Below are 24,147 nucleotides of genomic sequence, written 5' to 3' on the forward strand. Positions count from 1 at the left end.
AACACACAGGTCTGGTTAATTCCAACGCTATTGGAAGGCCTGTGTTTCTCTATTCTAAGGCACGTTTTTCTTTTCTTTTTGTCTCCTTTTTTCTCTCCAAACCCTGCCAATCCACTGATGAAATCTGGAGAGTAAAAATATAGATCAAACTATGCTGAAAGGAAGAACCCATGGGACTATGTACAGTCAGCAGACAACAATAAAACTCAGCCTTCAGCCACCAATTACTTGTTGACTTGTCCTTCATCTCCTGAGTACAGTAGTCATGGATAGTGTTACAGGTGAACAGGTACAATCTGCGAGCGCCCATGTGTGACTCCAATGTTGCTGGGTGTACAAACTGCCAAGGTTCTGGGGGTGTGTGACTGCAACTGGAGCTCACATCTAATACTGTGCCCTTACCTTGAACAAAGAGGAGAACACATGAAATGTGTACACAGCGCAGGAGCCATCTGAGTCGCACATGAGCTGGTTAATATGACTGCGCCAGGCCTCCTCAGCATCGTCACAGGCTGTGGGCTGAAAGGCAGCAAGGATGGCCGAGAAGAAGGGTGATGGTGGGGGAGACATGCCCCGGTCACCTTCTCCAAAGCTGCAAGAAAGAAAAAAGACTAGGTGAAGACGAAGATACCAGGTCGCACTGATACCAGCCTTGCGGGTCAGCGGGCTCGAGGACCCCCAACGTGGCACACTCTTCCCTTCTAGAGGCTGCGGGGACTTGATTTCACTCAGCAGTTGGCAGGGGTTTTCTTCTTTTTTTAATTTTATGAAGAATTTTCACTTTTAGAATCTCCACAGTTCTTCCATTTCTAATTTCCTTAATACAGATTCAGGGTAGCTCTTAGTGTTCAACTAGAGTTTTCTCTCTCATCCTCCTTAGTGCTTTGTCTCAAAGTAAACATTCATTCCTAGGTTTTGGCACTTTCCTTCCTTCCAACTTTTCATTGTAAAAATAAATGATTTTAAACATTAGAATCTCCTGGTTTCTCCTTTTAATGAGTGAAAGTACATGCCTCAGGTCCAAATTGGGGGATGAGAGCCAGAGAGGAAGGAAAAAAGTGACGATTAAAGAGAAGCAAAATCTTCACAAAGTGTTACGTTAATCTCTCCCATCGATGGACAGATATTGCCCACCATTGCCTCTGTCTGACCATGTCAAACTTTCCCTCCATGTTTCTGTGAGGGATCTGATCTGTGCTTTCTTCACCCAAAGTAAATCAGCAGGATGATCATTAATGACTTACTCTAGTTGCTGTGCCTATGTTCTTGTTTTTAAATCTTCCTCTCCTCATTATATGTATGTATATATGAATTTATTTTTCTTTTTAGAGACCTCACTGGTCTCAGGGGTCCAGCTGCTAAGCTGGAAGATACTTAAAGAGAAGTAGCCAGTTTATAAAGAATCTCTTATTCAGTCTTTAAACTCAAAATGGAACTGACTCCAAGACTTGCTAGGTCTGTCTGCAGAGCATATGAGGTCTTGGGCTAGCACTGTTGTACAACTGGTTAAGCCACTCTCTGCCATACCACCATCCCATAAAAGTGTTGTCTGAGTCCCTGCTGCTTTAATTTTTACTCTGAGTCCTTGCTAATGTTCCTAGGAAAGCAGAAGATGGCCCATGTTTTAAGCCCTTGCCACCTGTGGGATCTGAGTAAAGTTCCTGACTGTCACCTGACTCAGGCCCAACCTTTGGGTTCATCTGAAAAGTTGAACCAGGGGATGGAAGATTCAAAGTTTACCTTTTAACTAAAGAAATAAACTTTGAGGATTGTACCGTGTCCCCAGCCCCTTTTCTGGCTTTTCATGTCTTACTTGGGCATCCTTTCCCCTGCACTGGGGTTGGATGATGCTAATTCAGTTGAGGTTTAACAAGGTCTTTGTCACTTTGGGTTCCTTCATTAGGAAGTCCCCGCAATACAGGTTTGATGCTGAACTTGAGTTTGAAGGCACTTGAGTATTTCTACCAAACATTTCCCTACCTTGCAAGAGTAAATTGGTCCAGGGCTCGGTTGCTTTTTTCCTCTGCCTCAGTCATGTCCAGGCTGAAGCTGTCACTGCATTCAAAAGCTGCTGGCAATTCGTTGATGGAGCTGGAAAGATCATCCTCCTGCACGGTGGCGTCCTCCTCCTCTTGGATGGCCTCGGCCTGCAGGAGATGGAACAGAATCCCCCCAGTGTCTAAGCATACATACAGGACAAAGGAAAATGCCCAGAAGGGCAGGGATGGAAAGGTTTTCTAGCGACACTGCAATTTCAGGAAATCGACACAAATTGTTTGGAATACAGACTGCTCACTCTTGACCAGTGTTTTCAGTCTCTTCTACAGTAGTTCTCAAAGGGGCTCTCAGATGACCTATGCTTAAGGGGAGTAAATGCTAAACTTGGAAAAAAATCATGATTCCCCTGGTCCAACCTCCACATTTTAAAGATGAGGAACTTCCATGTGGGAAAGGGAGTTGCCAAAAACCAGGCTGTAATCACAGCCAGAGCCTGGATGATCAGTATCTTTGTATCAGAAGTGCTTCTTTTTTATACCACCCTAGCCTGCTAGAACAAGCCTATTCAGAAAATTTTCCAATGCAAATCCCTTTGCCAATGGAAGCCAGAATTTGGAATCATCAGTGCCTGTCATATTGGCTTGAGCACCACGTGTGTGGTGTGCTCAAAGTGACTCAGAGCCTTCACCGAGCCTGTTGGTAGATAGAGGACTTTATGGAAAAACCTAAGATCCACATGCATACAATATATGCCTCACTCCTTAGAAGATAACGGGTAAGTATGTGCTCTCATCTTGTTAACAACATTGTGAAGTGAGCAGTAAAATACAAGAGCTCCAGGGCAGGCAGAACTGAGATCAGTGAGACAGGAAAGAGACTTAACAAGTGGAAAAAGAGGCTGGGCTTGAGCTCCGGCCAGGGGAAAATGAGCCGGGAGGGGTGGGGAGGGAACGGATTGTTCTTTCTGAGAGGAAGGCAGGCAACTGGATCACACCATCAGGAGAGGAGAGGAAGAAAAAGACGTGAGTCATTTTCTTACAAACTAAGAAAATAGAAATATTTATGAATTAGGGCATTCTCATGGACTAACATCTTGCTACCCATTTACAGTAATTTGAGTCTAGGACTGGAGAGAAAATAAATAAGAATGCTACACATACATTAGGGAAACAAGATGGCTCAATACTGAATTTCCGAGGTTTACCTGTGCCGGCTTTGTTCTGCTTTTTAAAGTTACAGTACTGCCAGTGAGTCTCTCCCTTGGATATCAGTGCACAAAAATGTTATCTAAGACAAGGGCTGAGTTCTTATAAATCATCACAGAATACAGGAAATCTCACTGAAACCTAGCTCTGGGGAAAATCAGAATAGCTCTCCAAAAATGAATTAGGTGATGTTTTCTAAGACATACCTATGTAATTGAGCATTCAAAATAGAAAAATGGGAAAATTACTATACCAGCACCAAGAAAAGTCAGATGCTAATAACGTCAAGTATATTTTGTGATTTTTCATCATGAAATATATTTCTTAATCTTAGGTCTGGAATTTTAAACTAGCTAAGTTTGTTGTTGTCTTTGCTAACTCTCAGAACGCTGGTCACAGTCCCTTTGCAGGACAGCCATCCTAGACTTACTTAAACTTGAAATTGCAATTTGTCAGTTAACCTTAGTCTGAAGATCTGTTTTCTGTACACTGTGACATACAAAATAGCCAGTCTTAATATTTTTCCATTACATATGTCAGAGGAATATACTTTCACAAAAGTTTGTCCTACTTTCTCTTTTAAGCTTACAGAACCATAATCAAATTCAGGATAAATAAATTTTTGTATCATAATAAATTCTTTTGGTATTTGTTGTTGGTTATTTCTAATGTAAGGAAATAAAATTATACTCTGTGTTTGCATATATGCCCAACAGTATAGCAGTATAGTTTTATGGACAGGGTTTGCCTGAAGATAAAGTTTAAAAATAAAATACACACTACTAATTCTTCCTGTTAAATTCAATAAGGAGATCATGTCCATTAGTTGCTTTTCTCTTCAGAGTCTGCAAATCTGGCATGATCCTATGATGGACAGCAGAAATTCCAATAGTGCCAGAAGGAGAATATAGACTCAAAGCACAAATTGTATAATTGGTTCCTACACGGGGAAAAATTTCCCGCTATGCACGCACACACCCACATGTCCCTTTGCATCTAGTTTTATAGACGTCCTGACAATGAAAGCAGTTCACCAATTCCCATAGACACACATCAGTTTGTTTCGCCTTCAGTCAACAGTTTTCAAGCAAAAGGTTTCTTTTTAAATAACCTTAAAATAATGGCTGTTGTTATAGAGGGAAAAATGACTTTAAAACATAAGCTCACACACACACACAGAATTCATGTATTCCAAAAAAAAAAGCCAGAAAGATAATGATAATCCTATTTTTCATCCTCTCCTAGGAATTCTCAGAAAAAAGGAAACACATATTTTGTTTTTAAAAAAGAAACCATAATAATAATTGCCCAAATCTCTTCACCTTTGAGCCCTCAGAAATCTGCAGATTGTTCATATCGGGCAAAGAAGCATCAAAGCTGGCCATCCTGGCGTTAAAGGCATGGGGGTCAGCGGGGGTCGAGTCACAGGCCGTGTGGAGCAGCTCCAAGGAATTAGTGTCCTCAGAGGGCGAGAGGGTCATGATCTGTTTGGAAAGCAAAGGAAATAACACATAGACCGAAGTCCCCATTCTTTAAAAGGTCTAATTATTCTTTACTTAAAAGTGGAAGCCATTGTTCTCTAGTTGTGGGCGGAGAGGGATTAATATTCTAACTTCTATGCTGCCCTGCGATTGGAATTTACACATAGCAGCTGGTTCTCTGGCTTATGGCACGGCCCCTGAGACCCCAATCCTGTATTTTTAGATGACTGCCCTGTCTTGTTAGCTTTTAGATAGCTGAGAAAAAAGTTATTTCCGGAGATTCCAGTATCATAAAGGTTAATGTGGAAGACATCTAGGCCTTCACAGATTTGATATATTTCAGGGTATATAACATGTAAGAGGACTCTTCAGTAAGCTGCTGCAAAATGGAAAGATAAAAGTATATTTTGGTGTTAGGGATTTTAAAATCCAGGCAGACACATTACACGGGAAATGTACATTACTAAAACTCTACATGGATTTCAAAACTGTTTTCCATCTACATAAACTGTCCTGTTTCAATTCTTTTTCTGTCCATGAACTCTGCGAAGTCCCCTGCATGCCTGTCTTTGTGTCCAGTTGCAAGCCACAGCCAAGAAGTCCGGCAGAATCGGGCCCCACCCAACAGTTCAGATTTTGACCTCAGCAGCTATGGAAAGTTTTTTGGGGCCACTGGAAATGACCCTCCTGCATTCACGACGGAAAAGCAAGTCTCCCCTTTGTGAGCGGCAGAGTTCCTACTTACCAGGTCTGAGTGCTCCAGGATCTGGCTGGCTGTGAGGTCCTCCTCCTCAGATGACTCATCGGAATCCTCATGGTTCATTTTATTCAGGCTGGGGGTACTTCCTGAGAGTTGGCGCTCTTCCAGAATCTGCATATCACACTTGTCCAGGCTGTCCAGGGAACGCCTGCGCACTCCCCAGTTGAAATTGTCCATGCTCTCCCCCTGAAATCACACCATCAGCCAGGTGTTTACACCACCATGCACATTGTTACACACACACTTAGTCACAGCCTCCAAACAGACATTACCAACTCTTAACTGCCCTATCTGCATGGGTACCAAAACATTTGCTTACCTGATAGGAAAAGAGTGTCAGCGAGGCCATGAAAGCAAGGTATCTTGGTACAGGACCCAACAGCTTTGTTAGAGGCAAGGGTGTTGAAATGGTTTCTTGGGTGGTGGCTGAGGGTTTGACACCAGTGTTACGGTTCAGCCTCAAAGTCTTTTAAATGACTTTTGGACACTCCCCAAGTGTTCTTACCATGGCAAAGGCACTTCCTAACGTCAGAGCCACCATCCATCCTGCCCCTCCTATAAATTCCAGATTTATGTTTTGTGTTACATCCAAAATTGAAAGATCAGTGGTTTTCACGATAATGGGTGTTTTTATGTCTAAGAAACTGTGGAGACTCACTACGTACTCCAAATGGAAATGTTCATGCCAGTCATCAAACCACTCAAGATTTATACTGATAGGAATGTACCAAACAATGTAGACATGTTTACAAGTAGAATAATACAGAAGTATTGGAATTAATATTCTTCCAAATATTCTTTCTATATTGAAATCCTGGTAAACAAGAATTGCTGCTGAGGGAACTTGGATCCAATATGACCAAATATGCTCCCCCAAATGTAGCTACTTAAAATGATTCTGATAGGACACAGATACAATCACAGGCCAGCTTGCCCAGCATGACCCTGGTTTACAGCAGTGACCTGGGTTTGAATGTTGTCAGCACCCATTTTTACTTGCAAAAGGTTTGAGTAAAAATATGTATAGTCATAGAGATGACATCTAATCCCTGTAAAACAAAAAGATTGAACTGGATTGGTAAATGGTGTACTGTTTGATGCAGTTATTGCTTTCACTTCTACTAAGAGTGACAATAAAAGCCATCCAGTTGTGCGATCAAACAGAAATTACACGATTTCCAGAATCAGCTAGAAAAATTCACTTTCTCTCAAGAGACATAATGATGCAACTTCTAGAACTATGCAGAGATATTTTTAGAAAAATCTTGCACTTACATTTAAAATAGTTACATAGTATAGTTATGAAAAATAGGTCTTCTATCACACACACCTAAACTGAAATGCACACACAAATAAGCATACATATGCTGGAAGGGAGGAAAAAGCAATATGTTGTTACACATCTGCTATGATGTAAAACATCTGCTAGCATATCCAAACGGAAAGTAGCATCACCTTACCTGAAGTTCCTGGGTAGCAGATTGAATGGACAGAAAAACAAAAGGTCTATTTAAAGTGGTTATATTAAAGAAAGTCAAGTGCATTTGTTTTAGTGTTAACAGCAGCCAGCAGTACTAACAATCTATATTTCCACAGATGCAACTTTAAAACAAGGTACGTATACACTAAACCCAAAGAGACGAATCAGTATGCAACACCAGAAATTCCATACTTCCTTGTGATGTTGGTGTATTAGGGTAGCAAATTCACAAGGACAGTTTCTGAAATAGCCTTGTCCTTCACGGCCAACATTGGTTTCCTCAACACTTTTTTTTTTTCCCCTCAGGATGCCTAATTATCTGTGAGAATATTGCTAAATGCAAGGGGAAACTAAAGAGAATTATCCACTGGGGGAAAAAAGGTGACATTTTTATCTGATCCAGCTCACAAAGCTGAAAGTGTTGGTGATCATGATGTGTTCAATGCAGAGTGCGATTAACAGCAAAGATGCAGCAGCTTTTAAACATAGTCAAAAGTCAAGGGCAAACCCTTTACAGATATTATTCAGCAAGTTCACAACACAATATTAAATAGGAAAGGAAATCATATTTTGATCAGGAAGCCAAACTTAAGTGAGGAAATACTAAAATTATTCATCAATGAAAGTATGAGAAGACTATTGCCAACCACATGCCTGATAAGAATCTACAAGCTGATCATAGGTAATGGCATCAAATTCCTTGTCAACTCTCTGGGAAAATGTTATAGTCATTGAATAGACAAGGAAGCCAAAAGCAAGGGGACCTGAGTGTGTCCTGTTGCAGCACTGTTAGCTCATTGGCAGAGATGAAGCACCAAGCCTTGTCCTTCTGCTACTCTATAGGCATGCTAGAATCACTTACTAAGAATTTATATAGAAGTACAAAAGCATTCCTGGATGTTTTATTTGGATAGGAGGTTCACTGTCAAACTCTTGAATTTGTAAACAATATCTTAATCACTGATTTTATTTTTAGTTGCAGTCTAACATAACCAAGAGAAGATTAGAAGGAAGATATAGTATTTGTTATGTGTTGCCTCTGAAAGACATTGGTATATTTATAAGTGCTGGACATCTATGCTGTTTTTTTTCATGGAGATTTGATGGAAATTGCACTTATCAGGAATTGGTTGTTGGCTGACACTGCTGGGGATGCCTGCATCTCACTCCCTGAGTGCTTGTGTCTGAGTCCCAGCACCGCTCCCCTCCAGCTTTTCTCTAATGAGCACCCTGGAGGCAGCAGGTGATGACTGTTAGTTCCTTGCCACCCATGTTGGAGACCAAATAGCTCCAGGCTTCTGGCTTTGGTTGGGCTCAGCCTGCACCACTGTGGGCATTTGGGGATAAGCCAGCAGGTTGGAGCTTTCAGACTATCTCTTTTTTTTGGTTCTCAATTAAGTGAAAAAGAAATGCACAAAATGGCAAAAATAAATTTGTTGGTTTTCATTTTTCCTGATTCCTCCACTTCACAGCATTTCTGCCATGTCGTGTTCTCTGCAACTGGCCAACGCTGCCGCTCATGCTGCATCAATTTTGTCCCTAAGTTTAACTTCCAGAGCGTAGAAGGTGCCTAAGCTTAAATTCTAGTCTCAGAACAAGTGTAAGTCACTTTCATGCTAGGAAAGTTACTCTTGACATGAGCTCTGAGACATTTAAAAAGTATTCAAAACAACAGTGCTTTGTGTTACATTTTAAAAGCAATCCTGAGAGCTTTGCTTTCTCTGCTGCTAATTATGGTCAAAGCAAGACTCTAATACTTTTTACTGGTTCTCAGACAATTCTAGGTGACCATTACATCAGCCATTAATTTAAGGCTCAGTGTTTTTTATGCCCCTTAAGCACCAAGTCTACTCAATTTTTTTTTTCCAGGGGATAGGATTGATGAGAAGAATATTGTTTATTCTGAAGACACAATCCTGGGGAATGAGTAAGGCAGAGAGGACAAAAACAGACAGCTCTTGGGCCTCCACCAGACCAAAGAGGGTTGGGCATCAAGCAATCACATCTTTTGAGGGAGGCTAGCAGGCTGCTAGCTGCCATAGCACAGGTTAGTAATGTTTGACTTCCATCTCAATCTTAAGATGAGTGGAAAGCCTTCTAAGAAATACAGTGCACATAGTTAAATATGAGCCAGATTCAGTAGTGGGCATCTTTACTAAAGGCAATCTCACTGAAATAGACTGAGTTTTCATTGCCGGGAGGCAGGGCTGCCTCTCAGCTGGAACATCCCTTAGGTATTGAATGAAAGGGAGATGTTCCACCTGCCTATCCTTTAAAAAACATGATTCATCACAGCATCTATTACCAAGATTACCATCCAAAATAAACCGCAGCTGCACTTGCTTGCTGAGGCTTGACTTCAGCCGCTCCAGGTGTCTGGAATGCTAGCCACTGACAAAGAGCAGAGTAAAGAGCTCTCTCCTGTGTTTTGGATTCTGTCTCAAGTTCTAATGATTTCGTCAAACACTGCACAGAAGTGCTGAGGCCCTCAGGCTCTGCTCTCGCTCTGTAGTTGACTCTGAAGTTACCAACTTTGAGCACCTTCTCATTTCACATGACATGCTTAGCAAATGTCATCCAGGTACCAGGGAACAGGTATGTTCCGAACAGAAATGTTCCTGTAATATTTTTTCCCAAGTTCTCCTTTTAACTACACACACAAACACACATGCAGAGCCTCGGTGTGGTCATTAAAACTCAGGTCTTAGCCATTTAGAAGTAACTCAGCAGCTCTGCTCTGGGCTCCGGCAGGAAGGGTGTGGTGACTCTTGCCACAGTTAAGTAAGTGGCAGTGCTTTGAATAAGTTGATTCAGAATCAAGTTTACAGCTTCCCAATGAAAGAAGGCCTTTGTTACGAAAACCCACTCTCCAGCGAGCTGGACACCGATTTGTTATTAAGGCAAAGGTGGCAGGGCTGACTGACAGAAAAGCAGCATTACCTCTCCATCCTCCAGTTCCACGTCTAGGAAATCGAAGTCTCTGAAGACTCGGAACTGCTGCTCACTGTTGGTGTCATCCATGTTCTCCTGCTCCCGGGCGCCGTCCTCGGAGGACACCAGGCTCGTCTGGTGCTCCAGCAGATCCAGATCCCCACACGAGGAAAAGATCACCTAGAAACCGAGAGTCCGCTCCTGAGAACCGGCTTTCCTTCCCTTGTTTGTGCAATGGAAAACGGTAATTGGCCCTTCCTCCTAGCACTGTATTTCCAGTACACACCTAATTCCTTAAGTGGGTATTTTTAGAATGTTCTTTTATTATTTATGTTGGACAGGTGCCTTCAGATTAAACTCGCGGCAGAGTCGCAAGTTCACACACAGGAAAATGTTCAGAGTCGGACTGCTGCCACTTACTGGCTGGAGAGCGGATCCTCTCTGTAACAACCGTGTTCACAACTTTTCCACTGTTCTGAGTGTAGAAACTGTGCAATTCACACACACACAACAAATACTTGTTAACAGTTTAAGGACTACTGATATCCAGACGGGTTATTGTAGAATAAACTGTGGGAGCAAAGGATTTAACCTTTTTAGAGATAAACCAGGAACTGGCAAAGTTAAACAGTAGTTAGAAAGTTAGAAAGTAAAGCTTTGCTCATTTCAGTTAAAGAAGAGTGGCTCAGGAAACACTTTCCATAATTTATACCCACATTCTTGTCCTGCTGATTTAAGCCAAGTGTGTCTTTCAAGTTTCTAGTATAGTAAGATTTAAAGATTAACCTCTATGTTTGGGTTCTTTCCCCTAAGCCAGTATTGAGAAACTGCAAAGTACCAACAGGTTTTGCTGTTCCGCCTCCACTGAACATGTATTTTATATCAAAGTACTTTAAAATGCTTGCAGAAAGTGTAATTAAAATGTAAGCTTCTTTGGTTGCAATTTTTTGACACCTATACATAATTTTCCCATGACACACCTTTGCACAAACTTTTTTAAAGCATTCTCATAATGTTTTACTCTGTTTTGAAAGACAGTTACATCATTTACCAGCACATAAGTAGGTGTAACGGACATCTCTCAAAAGTACACAGAAGGGTGGGCATTGCAGCATAGCAGGCTAAGCCAATGCTCGGGATACACACTGAGTACTGGCTTGAGCCCTGGTGAATCTGTTTGGGATCCAGCTTCCTGCTCAAGCACCTGAAAGTATAGCAGATGGCAGCCCAAATTCCTGGGTTCATGCCACCCATGTGGGAGACTGGGATGGAGTTCCCGGCTCCTGGCTTCTGCCTGACCCAGGCCTGTTTGTTGTTGGAAACTGGGGAGTGAACCAGCAGATAGAAGAGAGCTTTCTCTTTGTTTCTCTCCATTTCAAATAAGCAAGCAAATGATTTTTTAAAAATGAATAGGTTTAATATATATATATATATATATTTTGCTAGTGTTTAAGAATGCCATATGAGATACAGCATCAAAGGGCACATCATACATAGTTTTGTGTATAGGATGGCAAATTTGTAATGTGAGGAAGGGCCAGCTGAATAGTCTTTGAGAGATGGGACATAAAGTCTCTGATTGTTAGCTCCTGCTTGGTAGAGTGGGTGGAGGGAATGCTTCCAACTCTGACTTGAATTCTGGCTGCTCCACTTGCCATCCAGCTCCCTGCTCATGTACTCAGGGAGGGGCAAAGATGGCCCAAGGATTTGGGTGCCTACTACACACGGAAGAGCACTGGACAGAGTTCCTGACTCCTGTCTCAGTCCCGAGCTGTTGAAGCAATCTGAAGAGTGAAGTGGCAGATGGAAGATCTCTCCCTTTCTCTCTCTCCTGTCTCTTCCCCCGCCTCCTGTCCCTCTGCCTTTTAAATAAATAAATATTAAGAGACCTCCTCAGGAAAAGGCTCCCCTTCCTAGGCAGTGCTGCTGTGATTGCCATTTCTAGCTCCGAAGGCTCAGCATGGGGCAGACAGCAGGAATCTGGAGGACAAAGCACCAGATACAAGCACAGAAAGAAACAGCTCTCCCTGGCTGAGCGTGCCGCACTGCAGAAGCACAACTCTGTCTCTGTTGTGACCTGGGGCTTGGTTTCCCCTGCCACTCTGCCCTTTGCCTCAAATAAAGTTGCAGGAGCAGCCACAATTCCACTGACCAACAGCGCTAAAAGCGAGTTGAAATGGACACCATGCTTGGATGAGATCGGCTGAGTACCTTCCCAAATGATAAGAAATAGCACTTTAACAAGTATTTGCTGTAAAAATAGTTTGGAATTAAAAAAAAAATCTTCACAGAACAACTTGCTTGTTCATTTGTATTTCATCTGGGATATTATTTAGTTTGTAATTCTTTTTAAAAAGTGCTTGTTTATTTATCTCTTTATTTGAGGGTGTGGGTTTTGCATCTTCCATCTGCTGGTTTACTTCTCAAATGCCTGCAACAGCCAGGGCTGGGTGAGGCTGAAATCAGGGTTCAAGAGCTCCATCCAGCTCTCCTGCATCGGAAGGACGGACCCGGTGTGTAAGCTGCCACCTGCTGCTTCACAAGGGCGTTAGCAGGACGCTGCATTGGAAGTGGAGGGGAAGGTGCAACTTGATCCCAGATGCTCAGGATGAGATACAGGCCTCCCATGTGGTGGCCGAACCTGCTGAGCCACAGTGCACACACCCCAGCATGTTTTTCTTCTATAAACAATACAGGTACTATAATATAGATGGAATAAAAGTATTTGGTGAGATGCAGGTGTTTGGGGCAACACTTGAAACACCTGCATCCAACTCATAGTGCATGGGTTCATTATCTGCCTCAACCTTTTAAAAAATTTTTTATAAAAATTCTCATTTTTATTGGAAAAGTAGATTTTACACAAAGAAGAGAAAGAGACAAAGATCTTCCATCTGTTGGTTCACTCTCTGAATGGCCGCAACAGCTGGATCTGAGCCAATCTGAAGCCAGGAACCAAGAGTTTCTTCTAGGTCTCCCATGTGGGTGTAGGGTACCAAGGTCTTGGGCTGCCCTCGATTGCTTTCCCAGGATGCAAGCAGGGAGCCAGATGGGAAGTGGAGCAGGCAGGACACAAACCAGTGTCCATATGAGATCATGGCACTTGGAGAGGGAGGATTAATTGCTAAGCCATGACACTACCCCCCTGGCTCACCTTCTGATTCCAGTTTCCTGCTAGTGTACACCCTAGGAGGCAGCAGGTGATAGCTCAAATGCTTGGGTCCCTGTCACCCACGTGAAAGACTCAGCCTGGATTCCTAGTCCCTAGCTTCAGGCCCCCCCATTGTGTCTACTGTAGACACTGGGAAGTACATCAGTCAATGGATGACCTATGTTTACCCCTCTACCTTTCAAATAAATGGAAAATTTTTAAAAAGATTTATTTATTCTTATTGGAAAGGCGGATATACAGAGAGGAGAGACTGAGAAGAAGATCTTCCTTCCAATGATTCACTCCTCAAGTGAGCGCAATAGCCAGAGCTGAGCCAGTCAGAAGCCAGGAGCCAGGGGCTCTTCTGGGTCTTCCACACGGGTGCAGGGTCCCAAGGCTTTGGGCCGTCCTCGACTGCTTTCCCAGGCCACAAGCAGGGAGCTGGATGGGAAACGGAGCTGCCGGGATTAGAACTGGCACCCATATGGGATCGCAGCATGTACAAGGCGAGGACTTTAACCATTATGCTATTGTGCCAGGCCCAAAATGGAATTTTTTTTAAAAAAGCAATACTTAGTGAACCAAGACTGACATTTTTATAAGTTTTGGCTACAAGTATACTGATACAATTCAACTTTTCTGAAAACTTTATATGCTACTACTTATTAATACTTCAGTTGCTTATTCATTTTAAAGTCTAATGGCATGATATTTTGTACTAATGTGTACATGAGAAAAACTATAATATGCAATTGTTTTCATCTTTATTAAATTTGAGTAAAATAATGACATGAAATGTGGTCAGGGTATAATTATATTCAAAAAGGAATATTTATGAAGGTACCTTAAAAAGCTTGTGAAAAATTTAAAGTAAAAAAGTTCATTTTGCTGCAAATTTTTTTGAAATCCACATAGTTCTAAATAATTTCTATTTTTGCATCCTTTTAAAAGATTGTTCTGTGTAATACTTACAAAGAAGTGCTATAGAAAAACATATGTTTTATAAGGAAGACTGGGCAAATTTATTTTAAAAAAAAGCCCAGAAAGACAAAACAATGAAAATGACTGAGTATTCTCAAACTAGAACAAGCATCCAACAACAACAACAACAAGAAAATGCTTAGTTATTTCTGAATCCAGTGAGACTAAAAGTCACGGCATGAGTGAAAAACTGAGCAATTTTTTTCTACATGGTCAATATCACATTTGCCATTCATAGATTAAATCTTTCAAACAAAGACAAAAAAGATATAATACTGAAATAACTGACATATGCAACAGAACTTACTGATGGGTTTTTGCTTAATCCCACTTCTTGGCCACACAGAGAAAGGACATGTACCAACTTCTCTTTTGTCCTCTTCTGGAAAAGAAAGAGACAAGCAAGTTTTCACTTTGAGGTCCTACAGCAAAGCCCAGCCACATGTTGGGAATTGGCCTGTGAAATACACAGAGATTTAGTAGGAAAAAGAATGTAAAATATCTCATTCACAGTAAAATACTGGAAACTCATCGAAATATTTTAGATTAAGGTAAGTAAAATGTGTCACTAAAATTAATTATGAAGGTGCGTGTTTGGTGTAGTTGTTAAGATACTGCTTGGATGTCCATAATCCCATATTAGAGTGCTATAGTTGGAGTGCCAATTCCATCTCTGATCCAACTTCCGGCCACCACACACCTAGCAGACAACAGGTGATGACAAGTGGTTGCAGGCCTACACCGGGTTGTGGGCTCCTGGCTTCAGACTGGTCCAGCCCTCACTGTTGTGGACATTTGGGGAGTGAACCAGTGCGTCCAGGATCTGTCATTCTATGACTTGTAAAGTGGAAACACTTTTCAATGAAAATAAATTTGAAAAACATAAAAAAGTGAATTTTCCTGTTTATTTTTTTAAAGGATTTACTAAAAAAGTTTACAAAGAGAATGGGGGAAGGAGGGAGGGAGGTTGGGAAGCAGAGAGAGCGAGCTTCCATCTGCTAGTTCACTCCCGAAATGGCCGCACTGCACTGGCCAGAGCTGAGTTGAGCTGGCCAGAAGACTCTTCCAGGTCTCCCCCATGGGTACATGCTCAGCGACTGAGTCATCCTCTGCCACCTTCTAAGGCCACAAGCAGGGAACCAGACTGGAAGTGCAGCAGCTGGGACAAGAACCACTGCCCACATGGGAGGCTGGTGTCACAGGTGGAGGCTTAGCCTGCTACACCATGGTGCCAGCCCCTCTTCTTTAAGGTTTTATATTTTTAGAATTATTTTTATTTTTGATGATTATTGCATGGTTGATTAGGGTACTAAGGGTCAAAGGCCACAGGAAGGTGACTGAGACCACTATTTCCACGTTCTTTTTTCCCCCTTCCTGTTTCTGGGGGTACAGATAAGGAAAGAAGCCACACCCAGCCTTCCAAATGCCTCTGCACCCTGGGAATGGAGGGCAGTCACCCGATGCCACACCAGGGTCCCTGATATGGGGCATGCTCTGTGGGTCCTGTTCCAGAGGTCATAATTTGACAGCTCTGATTTGCTATTTCACCACTCAAAGGACAATGAAATCTCTCCAGAATCCACTGGTTTGACATAGTTCACTCTAGGCCTTGCCTGGATATTCACTGTCAACACTTGGCTGTGGTAGTTAATTTGTTCTATGCTCTATCCTCTGTTGAACCAGGTGTCCTCTGCAGACTTCAACGTACTCCATATCCTTCATGTACACCTGGTTATGCTGTCCACTGCTCCATCTAGGCCACTGAGGAGGCCCGGCTCTGACATATGCACTCTATAACCAGATCATGGAACTTGCAATTCTCTCCATGGTTGGGGTTCTGAGTCCAGTGGTTCAATTGCGGGGTGGGGGGGGATCCTCAAACTTCATTTCAGGTGATCCCATACCTGGTTCTTGAGTGCTTGCTGGTACAGGGTCTGGCACAGATCGTTGCCCCAATCAACTTGCATGCACATTGGTGGTTACAACTGCTGGATCAGTTCTTTCTCCAGCCCTGTCTTCTACACAAACCAATAAGTGTTTCAGCCCAGCCTGATCCTGCCCACCACACACTCAGCCCTCACACAAACTAGTGGGAGCTGCAGCCTAATCAGAGTGACCCACAATAACCCCCACGAGGCCTGCCCCCTGTCCTGTTTCCCATGCTTGCCAGTATGTACAGCAGACTGGTCCAGTCTGTCCTATATCCCATTCAGCTCTCCTACATGTCAATGGGTTTTGAAGCCTAGTTCAATCCAACCTGCCCCACTATCCAGCTCACACATGTGCTGGCAGGTGCCACTCTGTCTCACCATGCCTGCCCCAGTCCTGGTTTTCATGCTACCAGTTGGAATGGCAACCCAAGAGGGAGGTGTTCACTGTTTCCCTTATGGGCCCATTCCCAGATCTTGCACTCTCCAGGTGGTTCTGCAGTTTAACTGGACAGAATTAGCTCCCTGTGGCAGCATCTGCCAGATGATTCTGTGCAAAGCCCAACCAACCCACACCCACTCTAGCTTATGTATGCACCAGTAGGAACAGTCAACCCAGCCTGGCTTTCCCCTGGTCCAGCTCACATGAAGCCAACAGGTGTTATAGCCCCACCTGATCCGGTCTGCCCCTATCCCAGCTCTTACCAGTGTGAGTGGTGGCCCGCAAGGGAGCCCCACGCAACCCCTACTGGATTCTCTCCCTTCCCCTGGTTCTCACGTATGCTGGTTGGGTGCTTAGGCCCAGTCTTGCATGGTCTGCCTAACCTTGGCATATGCCAGTGGGTGCTGTAGCCTGGCTGGACCCAGCCCACCCCTATTCCAGCTCAAGTTGGTGGGGGTTACAGTCCAGCCCAGCTGGCCTCCGGTCCCGGACCTCTTGTGAACTGGCTTTTGTTGCGTCCCAACCTGGCCTGACCCACATTCCATTCTGTGCTTGGATTCGCCAGCAGGTGATATGAATTGATCCAGCCTGGTTTGCCCCCAAACTGGGCCAATTGTATGCTAGTGGTTATCATGACCTAGCCTGGTCTGGGATGCTCCCTATCATAGTTCTTGTGCTCACCTGCAAGGACTGTGTCCCAACAGAGGAGTTCCATAAGCTCCTCCATCTGAACTACTCCCAGTGCCAGATTTTGTGCCTGTCAGTGGGCCCATGGGCCAGCCCTACTTAATTAGTCCACCTCTGTCCTAGCAGGAGCAGTGACCATTCCAGACCAGCCTTTACCCATTCCAGTTTTTACTGTTGGGTGTTACAGCCCAGCCAAGCCTGGTCCACACTCAGACACAGCCCCCATATGGCTCAGCTGGGGCAGAGACCTAACCCCACCTACCTTACTCCTACCCTGGTTGTCATGATCACCAGTGGCTGCTGGAGTCTAGCTCAGTCTGGCACACTCCAGACCCAGTCCACATCTGTGCTGAGGGAGACTGAAGTCATGTCCAAATTAGACAGCAGCACCTACTCCAGCCTTTGCACTCACCAGTGGGAACCACACCCCACCTGGGGTGTACCCTTTGCTCCCCAACCATAGATCCTGCTCATGCCAGTGGCTGCTGTGACCCAGCTTGGCATAGTCCCTCTCCTGTCTTGGTCTTTGCCTTTGGATGCTGTAGCCTGGTCTGACCCAGCTTGCCCCAACTTCCAACTCTCACTGGCAGGTACTAGAACCTGGCCTTGTTCAATCTGTTCCCATCCCTGGCTCATGCAAACCAGTAGGTATGACAGTCTAGCCCAGCATGACCTGCGCTCCAGCCTGGTACCTGCACTTGCTAGTGAGCTAAGGTTTGCTTGGCCCTGCCTGGCTCACTCCCTTCCAAAACCAACCCACACATTGGCAATAGCTGGAGCTACCTTGCCGAGCCTGCCTGATCTCCAGGCCTGGACCACATGCTCACCAGCAGAAGCTATGACCCACTAGGGGAGCTTCCCAAGTTCCCCCACTCGGCCTACTCCAAGACCCAGATCTCATGCATGCCAGGGGGTGCTAGGCTCTTGTCTGGCATAGCCTGCCCCTCTGTGTTGGCTTTTGTATGAGCTGGAGGATGTTGCGGCCTCGCCCACCCCACACCCTGTTTTAGGATGCACATGTGGGTGCTGCAGCCTGGATCTGCCCAGACTATCCTCAGTGCCTGTACCCAAGAGTTTTGGCAGCTCATCACCACCCCAACTCTTGAACTAATCAGCTGGACATATTTTTCCACAGGGTTGGGCCCACATATCCCCCACAGAATCTACTCCTGGGACCTGGTTCTCTCACGTGCTGGTTAGTGTCATAGCCTTGCCTAATGTGACCTGTCTCCTATTTCAACACTGGGATCTAGCCCTGCTAGACAGGGGCCCAACCCTAGCTTTCACATGGGCTGGTGCATCAGTCTGACCCATAAAGATCTTCAGGTTTGTCCCCTCCAAACCAGTAGGTCTCAGTCCACTCGCTTACCTATAATTATAGTGGCACTGTCATTGGGAGTCTCTCAGGATTCACTCCTCACCTACACATATGGTGGCCTTATCCATGAATGTCCCTAGGCAGTAATTCCACACCCCCAAGACTCCAGAGCTTGCTGCCAGGTGGTCATTATGTGAAGCCCAATGCAGGTTAGCACTCTGTTTACCTGTAGGCCCAGGATCTGCCCACTGAATGGCAGTGGTGGCTAGGGCTCAGGCCTCAAGCACTGAGCCCAACCTACTCTGAGTCCTCCCAGCAACTGCCACACTGCCAGGAGGTCTGTTTACCCAAGCCCCAAAGTCGAACTCACCTGGGCCTCCCCTACCAGCCCCTTTTTAAACAGATGGCCCTTAGAACATATAAAATGATGCCTATGTCATGTTTTCATTGGACTGTACTGGTCTAAGTTATCCCAAGGGTGGTTGTGTTTGGAAAATAGCCATGAGTCAGTCATATTTGAAAAAAATATCTTGTGTTTCTAGTGAACATGTACAGACTTTTTAGAAAAATTCCATAAAATGCACAAAGACAAACATTTGCATGACAGTTAACTTTGCATTAGGTAGTAGAGTCTCCTAGAGATGTTTGGAAGGATGTGGCAGGATGTGCATTGGTCATAAGTATCCTACTGTCCTAGAAGGGATGTGGGCATCGTGGAGGGTCTAATCCTCCAGTACTAGAATCCACCTCCACAGGCAGCAAAGAAAGATGATGAATCTACACATTCCTTTTCCATTACCTTTTGGTGGGTTTTGTCATGTGTTGCCACGAGAAACCCCTGAATAATGCACATGTTTTCCCTGGACGGCATGAATACTGTGACCCAGTCACCCGTGAAGCACGCACAGGCCTGGATTCTGATGGGTGCCCTTCCTTCCACTCTGCATAGCTCATCCTATGTGCAAACCATGGCTGAAGTGTGCGCCCCGAGCATGGCAGCTCTGCAGCCCTGTGCTATTACGTTGGTTGGAAGAATTAAGGCAGTGCTATCTGCAGAAAAGGCAACCTTGGGGTAAGTGGCAGAAGACCCAGATTTCTTGGACTGTCTAAAGGGTTGTCATGTGAGGGATCAGATTTTGTTTTCAGATCTCCCTTGCACCTCCCTGAAGCACTGCACCCTTAAGGGGCACTGCAGGGGTGGCGAGTGGCAGGATCTTGCATGAACCATGCTCATGGGCTCTTCAGGTCCCAGCTCCCTCCTGATGCTGTCAGTATCGGATTATATACCTGAGAGTACTGAGGCCTTTTCCAGCTCACAGGAACAAGGACGTTGGAGTTGGAGCCTGATGAAGTGGAGGATGCACTCCGAGTGACAGCCATGGCTCTGGGCTTGCCATCACGCCCAGAGGAGTTCTGTAGTTCATCATACCGCCTCCCGATGATTGGTGTCTTGAGAAGAAAGAACACAACACACATTTCTTCTATCTCATGAATGCTAATATGGTATATGGGATTGCTCTAACTAGAACGGCCACAAACTGCTTGTTTGATAAAAGATGAGAGCGCAGTGTGACAAGGACATGCCATCCCCCCAGTATTCAAATACACATTCTGAGTAATCCTGCATCTCCACCTTGCTGGCAGCCCACAGCAAATCCAGCCGCTTGTTCTTGAACATGCTAGAAACAACCAATGAAGATGAGAAGTTTGCAGAAAAACAAAATCAGTTTTTGTGTGTTGCAGCTTGAAATTAACGTCTTAATTTTTTTTTTTTTTTAACACATGGCAGCAACACAGTGTCTTCTCCTGAATACTAGAAAGAAAAAAGGCGAGTTTGGTCTTCATCAGAAAACTCAACTTGGCTTATTCTGTTTAAATAGTGCTATATATGTGGACCTGACCCATTTCTTGGGGAATATGTTCCTTTAGTGTTGTGGGCAGTGTTTGTTGACTTGTTTAGCATCAATGATCTGTTCACAGACCATCAGAGAAGATCAGGCCATTTATGTCCTAGGTTTCCTGCCTCTTTATTAAGGCAGATTCGGTCTGTGACCTGGGGAAGCCAGCTACATGGCTTATTCCTGTGAATCCCAGTGAGTTGGGTTGTCATTGAAGGAAAAATGTTGTGGCTGAAAGGAGGTGACATGACAATTTTCTGATAAGGACCGAGAAAAAGTCATGGCTTAAAATGCTCAAGTCCATCCCATTTTAAAGTATCTTCAAAGTTTCTTTTTCTCATATCTCTGAGATTAGTTTCCATCTTAGAAGCTGTCAATACTGAGGTCAACATGCTGCCTGATGCGACTTTTAAAATGTAGAGAAACTAATTTAGGCCTTAAAATGTACTTAAAAATAAAATCTAAAGGAGTGGGCGTAATGGCTAAGGACCCACTTGGGCAGCAGCATCCCCTATCAGCGCCGTGGTGTGACGCCAGCGCCACTCTTGGGTTCAGCTTCCTGTTGGCCTGTACCCTCGTGGCTCAAGTGGCTGCATCCCCGTTACTCCCATGGGGGACCTGGAGAGATTGCCTGGCTTCCACATTAGGCCCGGTCCAGCTGTGGTTGTCGTAAGCATTTGGGGGAGTAAACCGGAAAACTGGAGCTCTCTGGCTCTCTCTCAAAAAAAGTATAAAACAGGTATTCCTTTTAACAGGCAACACTTTTGACCTTGCCAGTATAGATTCTTATGAACGCTCACCACAACAGTTATTATAGCTAAGTACCTCTGAAATATCAAAGTGAAAGTCCAGGGTTTTCCCAGGTAATTCTTTCGAAGCACTGGTCCACACGCGATGGATTTCTATCTTTGACAGATCACTGTGCTGGTATGAAGGCAGAACGAGGCTGGCAGATCTAGACACCACGAGCTTCAAGATATTCAAAGCTTCTCTCCAGTGCACGGTCTGTGGGCAATAAAACACCCCAGTGTGAAAAAGGCTTCTGGTTCTTACAGCTAACGCATTGCTAGGGACACGTCTCCGGTGTCCAGCAGTCAGAACCCACAAACCAGTAAAAGGCAAATGGCACAAAAACATCACTGATGCATCAGATGAGCTACATTTTGGATGCCAAGAATAAAAGGCCAATGCTGTTTGTATTCAAATAAGCAAGTTTACCATGTTGAGGTGTGATGTTTGCAGTTGCCTGCTCGCTGCTTCTCACATCCTAACTTTCCCAGCGCCCTGTTTCCCCTGGCCCTGGCTCTTCCTGGGCATCAGCGTTTCTTTTTCTAGCTCTCTTTTCTTCTCCCTTCTTATCTTGTTCACTATCTGGGACCTGGAGGCTGTTCTCTACTCTTTATGTTTTTCCTGATAATTTGTTCCCTGCGCTCCATTCCTGTTGGCATCAGCCCAGCTGAGATCACCCTGGCCTATTTTGCTGGTTTTCCTGTTTATAGTCTCAGTTCTCTATCCTATTCAGCTAGAGGGATACTTTCGGAATGCCTAGGGCCAAGCCACATCTTTGCCTAGCCTCCTTCGGGTGCGCCCTCTGGTGGATGGAGTTGGAGAGGCGCCCACAGTCCCTGAGCCTGGCCTGCAGGGGTCATTCTCCCACTGGAGTTTCCCCACATCAAGCAAGCTCTCAGCTTCTGTGCCTTAACTCATTCTGTGCCTTCAACCTGTTCTGCTTTTCTTCTCCTGACTGGGTCCCCAAATGCCTACTATTCCTTTGACCATCTTTTTTCCTCCCTGATAAATTAGACTGGGACTGGGGAAAGGTGCTTCTCCTATTACACACTGAACACAGATAAATAGGATGGAGGATGGTGTTATTTTTTCCCTAGGACTTGGAGTCAAAGTTCTCTAAGCAAAACACATTTGCTGCCTTGTCAAATACTGCAAAAAGAGGTCATGGTTTGACTGTGAAATTAGCTACCACGCAAGGTAAGGTAATGAAGTGTGAGAGCCAGCCTACAGGCCTGCGACAGAGTGGGCAGCCCAGTGAAACCATGACATAGAACACATGACAGGCAGAAAGAAGGGACCTGACCCTGCGTCTCCTGTGAGATGAAGTGAGAAACGCCATTCCCATCTACCACATGGCATCACCTGAAACACAAGATGTGTGGCTAGGAAACGCTTTTAATTTCAGTTAAGAAGTGTGATTGGTAAAGATGTGTCTAACATTTAGGCTGGATGCATTTGCCAGTGAGCCTAGAAAAACCGCCATGTTTGCCCTTGAACTCTGAAACTCACTAAGTACACCCTAGAGAACAAACAGAGGAACATTTCAGATTTATTTTTGTCATTATCATTTATAATCCCCAATATATGGTTTGTTTTGGGGGGGGTATTTTCAAGCATATTCATGCAACTTTCTTAACTTTATTTCCCTTAGCCTGAAGGTGGTGATTTTTAACATCTTACTCCCTCATGGGTTGGGACGCCTGGCACACATCCAGACTCCCTACCTCTTTTCTGAGCGGGACATGAAACGGAGATCCCGTGTCTGCCCTCCCCGCATGTGTGTACTCTGACACCCAGCCAGGAAACCCGTAACAGGCAGAACTACATCCTCTGAAGGCCAGGGCCTTGTCCTGTCTTTCTTCATAGGCTACCGCTTGGAGAGGGTCACGGATACAAGGCATGAACAGGGGCAAAGCCTCGGGCTTTCTGGAGAGACTCCCGGGCTGCTCCATGGAATTATCCATATACTCACCTGCACATACTTCTCAATCGTCTTCAGTACTTCCACATTAAACTGCTTGACGGGAACGACAGAGAGGTCCATGTAGCTGAGCAGGCTGTAGATGACTTGCAGGAGCGGCTGCTGCATGCTGGGGAGGCCCTTCTCCAGCAGCTGTGGAGGCAAAGGGCAGCTCGCATGAGCTGTGTACACAGGTCCGCGGGGCAGCGCTGGGCTTGCCAGCACCATTCCCACTGTAAGTCTCCTCAAGGGGAAAACCGAGTTCTAACAGTGAAGAAATGAAGACATCTGAGGCAGTTTGGGCAGGTCTGCTTACACAAACAAATCCACACGGCAAAGTTTAAGAAAATAACCCTTCAACGGGCCCAGTCCCAGCGACTGCAGGCATCTTGGGGAGAGAAGCAGCCTGTAGTCGCTGGGATTGGGAACACAGTGCCACTCTCTCACGTGGGCGCCAGGAGCCCAGCTACTTGAGCACTCACTGTGGGCTCTTAGGGGCCACATCACGATAGCAGGAATTTGGACTCAGGAGCTGAAGCTAGGCATTGGTTGGGGTGTTGGGATGTGATATGAGGGTTTCTCCACTGGAGGATTTATTCATTTATGTTATTGGAAAGTCAGATTTACAGAGAGAAGGAGAGACACTGAGAAAGATCTTCCATCTGCTGGTTCACTCCCCAGATGGCTGCAACAGCCGGAGCTAAGCTGATCCGGAGCAAGGAGCCAGGAGCCTTCTCCAGCTCTCCCGTGAAGGTACAAGGTCTTTGACTGAATTCCCAAGCCACAAGCAGGGAGCTGGAAGGGAAGTGGAGCAGGCAGGACATGAACCGGTGCCCATAGGGGATGCTGATAAATGTAAGGCAAGGACTTTAGCCATTAGGCTACCTTGCTGGGCCCTCTCCATTGGTACCTTAATTGCTAGGCTAAACATCTGCCCCCAAAGCATGATTTAAAATGCTAAAAAAGAAAAATCACAGACCACTGGTCTGTGATGTTGGTATCCATATGGGTACTGGTTCGAGTCCTGGCTGCTTCATTTCCAATCCAGTTTCCTGATAATGCACCTGGAAAAGCAGCAGAAGGCCAAAGTACTTGGGCCCTTGCATCTGTGTGGAAGACCTGGGAGAAATTCCTGACT

The 24,147-nt window shown here is 44.8% G+C and overlaps 1 protein-coding gene across 4 annotated transcripts in view; it reads right to left on the bottom strand.

Annotated features, from left to right (window-relative positions):
* The window catches only part of FRY (FRY microtubule binding protein), a 432,396-nt gene that overhangs the window by 31,104 nt on the left and 377,145 nt on the right, over positions 1–24,147 (bottom strand). For 3 of the 4 annotated variants that reach the window (XM_040979817.1, XM_040979818.1, XM_040979820.1), the window contains exons 47-55: positions 23,022–23,162; positions 21,086–21,265; positions 19,650–19,811; positions 14,295–14,369; positions 9,865–10,035; positions 5,430–5,630; positions 4,526–4,687; positions 1,981–2,147; positions 403–592 (exon numbers count right to left, since the gene is read on the bottom strand). In XM_040979817.1, the coding sequence (XP_040835751.1) occupies positions 403–592; positions 1,981–2,147; positions 4,526–4,687; positions 5,430–5,630; positions 9,865–10,035; positions 14,295–14,369; positions 19,650–19,811; positions 21,086–21,265; positions 23,022–23,162 (1,449 nt within the window). Of the gene's footprint in view, positions 1–402; positions 593–1,980; positions 2,148–4,525; positions 4,688–5,429; positions 5,631–6,904; positions 6,914–9,864; positions 10,036–14,294; positions 14,370–19,649; positions 19,812–21,085; positions 21,266–23,021; positions 23,163–24,147 lie in introns of all 4 variants that reach the window. The other variant, XM_040979819.1, reaches the window with a different exon arrangement.

The sequence above is a fragment of the Ochotona curzoniae genome, unplaced genomic scaffold, assembly GCF_017591425.1.
Source record: "Ochotona curzoniae isolate NIBS_2020 unplaced genomic scaffold, NIBS_Ocur_1.0 contig_3332, whole genome shotgun sequence".
In the NCBI taxonomy this organism is placed as follows: Eukaryota; Metazoa; Chordata; class Mammalia; order Lagomorpha; family Ochotonidae; genus Ochotona; species Ochotona curzoniae.